This window comes from Merops nubicus, unplaced genomic scaffold, assembly GCF_000691845.1.
Source record: "Merops nubicus isolate BGI_N331 unplaced genomic scaffold, ASM69184v1 scaffold21859, whole genome shotgun sequence".
NCBI classification, from domain to species: Eukaryota; Metazoa; Chordata; class Aves; order Coraciiformes; family Meropidae; genus Merops; species Merops nubicus.
Window position 1 is genome coordinate 14,235 of NW_008632020.1, and position 444 is coordinate 14,678.

Here is a 444-nt window from a genome sequence, read left to right on the forward strand (position 1 = left end):
GTAGAAGGTAGGGGCACCTGCTGGTGATCTCCTAATCAGTTCCCACCCATGGCTGGCCAGACCCTGGGTGAAAACTAGTCAGGAGGGTCTTTCTTGCCTGGTTGTGGACATCATCCATATGCCAACCCTCATTCAGGGCTGGGGGTTTAAACCCCAGCACTTTGGCATTAAGACATCTTACAGGGTAACAGTGAAAGAGAGAAAACTATATCAAAGCACTTACCAGACTGTCTAAGGATGGAGGACTGAGTAATGGGTTGGTTTAGATCCCAGGTTGATGTGGTAGTTGTAGTAGTGGTAGAAGAGCTACTGTTGTTTTGTTGAGAGGCAAACTGACCGAAACTTGGAGATTTCAACTGGTTCAAGATTTGGGATCCAGTAGAGTTTGCCAATTTAGAGGATCCAAGTTCTTCAAAGCCAGAACAAAGAACTGTAGACTACCAA

The 444-nt window shown here is 45.9% G+C and overlaps 1 protein-coding gene across 1 annotated transcript in view; it reads right to left on the minus strand.

Annotated features, from left to right (window-relative positions):
• Window positions 1–444, minus strand: part of LOC103780153 (ubiquitin-associated protein 2-like) — a gene marked incomplete at both ends in the record, with an annotated part of 7,573 nt that overhangs the window by 6,310 nt on the left and 819 nt on the right. Inside the window, one exon of the mRNA XM_008947804.1 lies at window positions 224–437. Coding sequence (XP_008946052.1) covers window positions 224–437 — 214 coding nt within the window. The remainder of the gene's footprint in view (window positions 1–223; window positions 438–444) is intronic.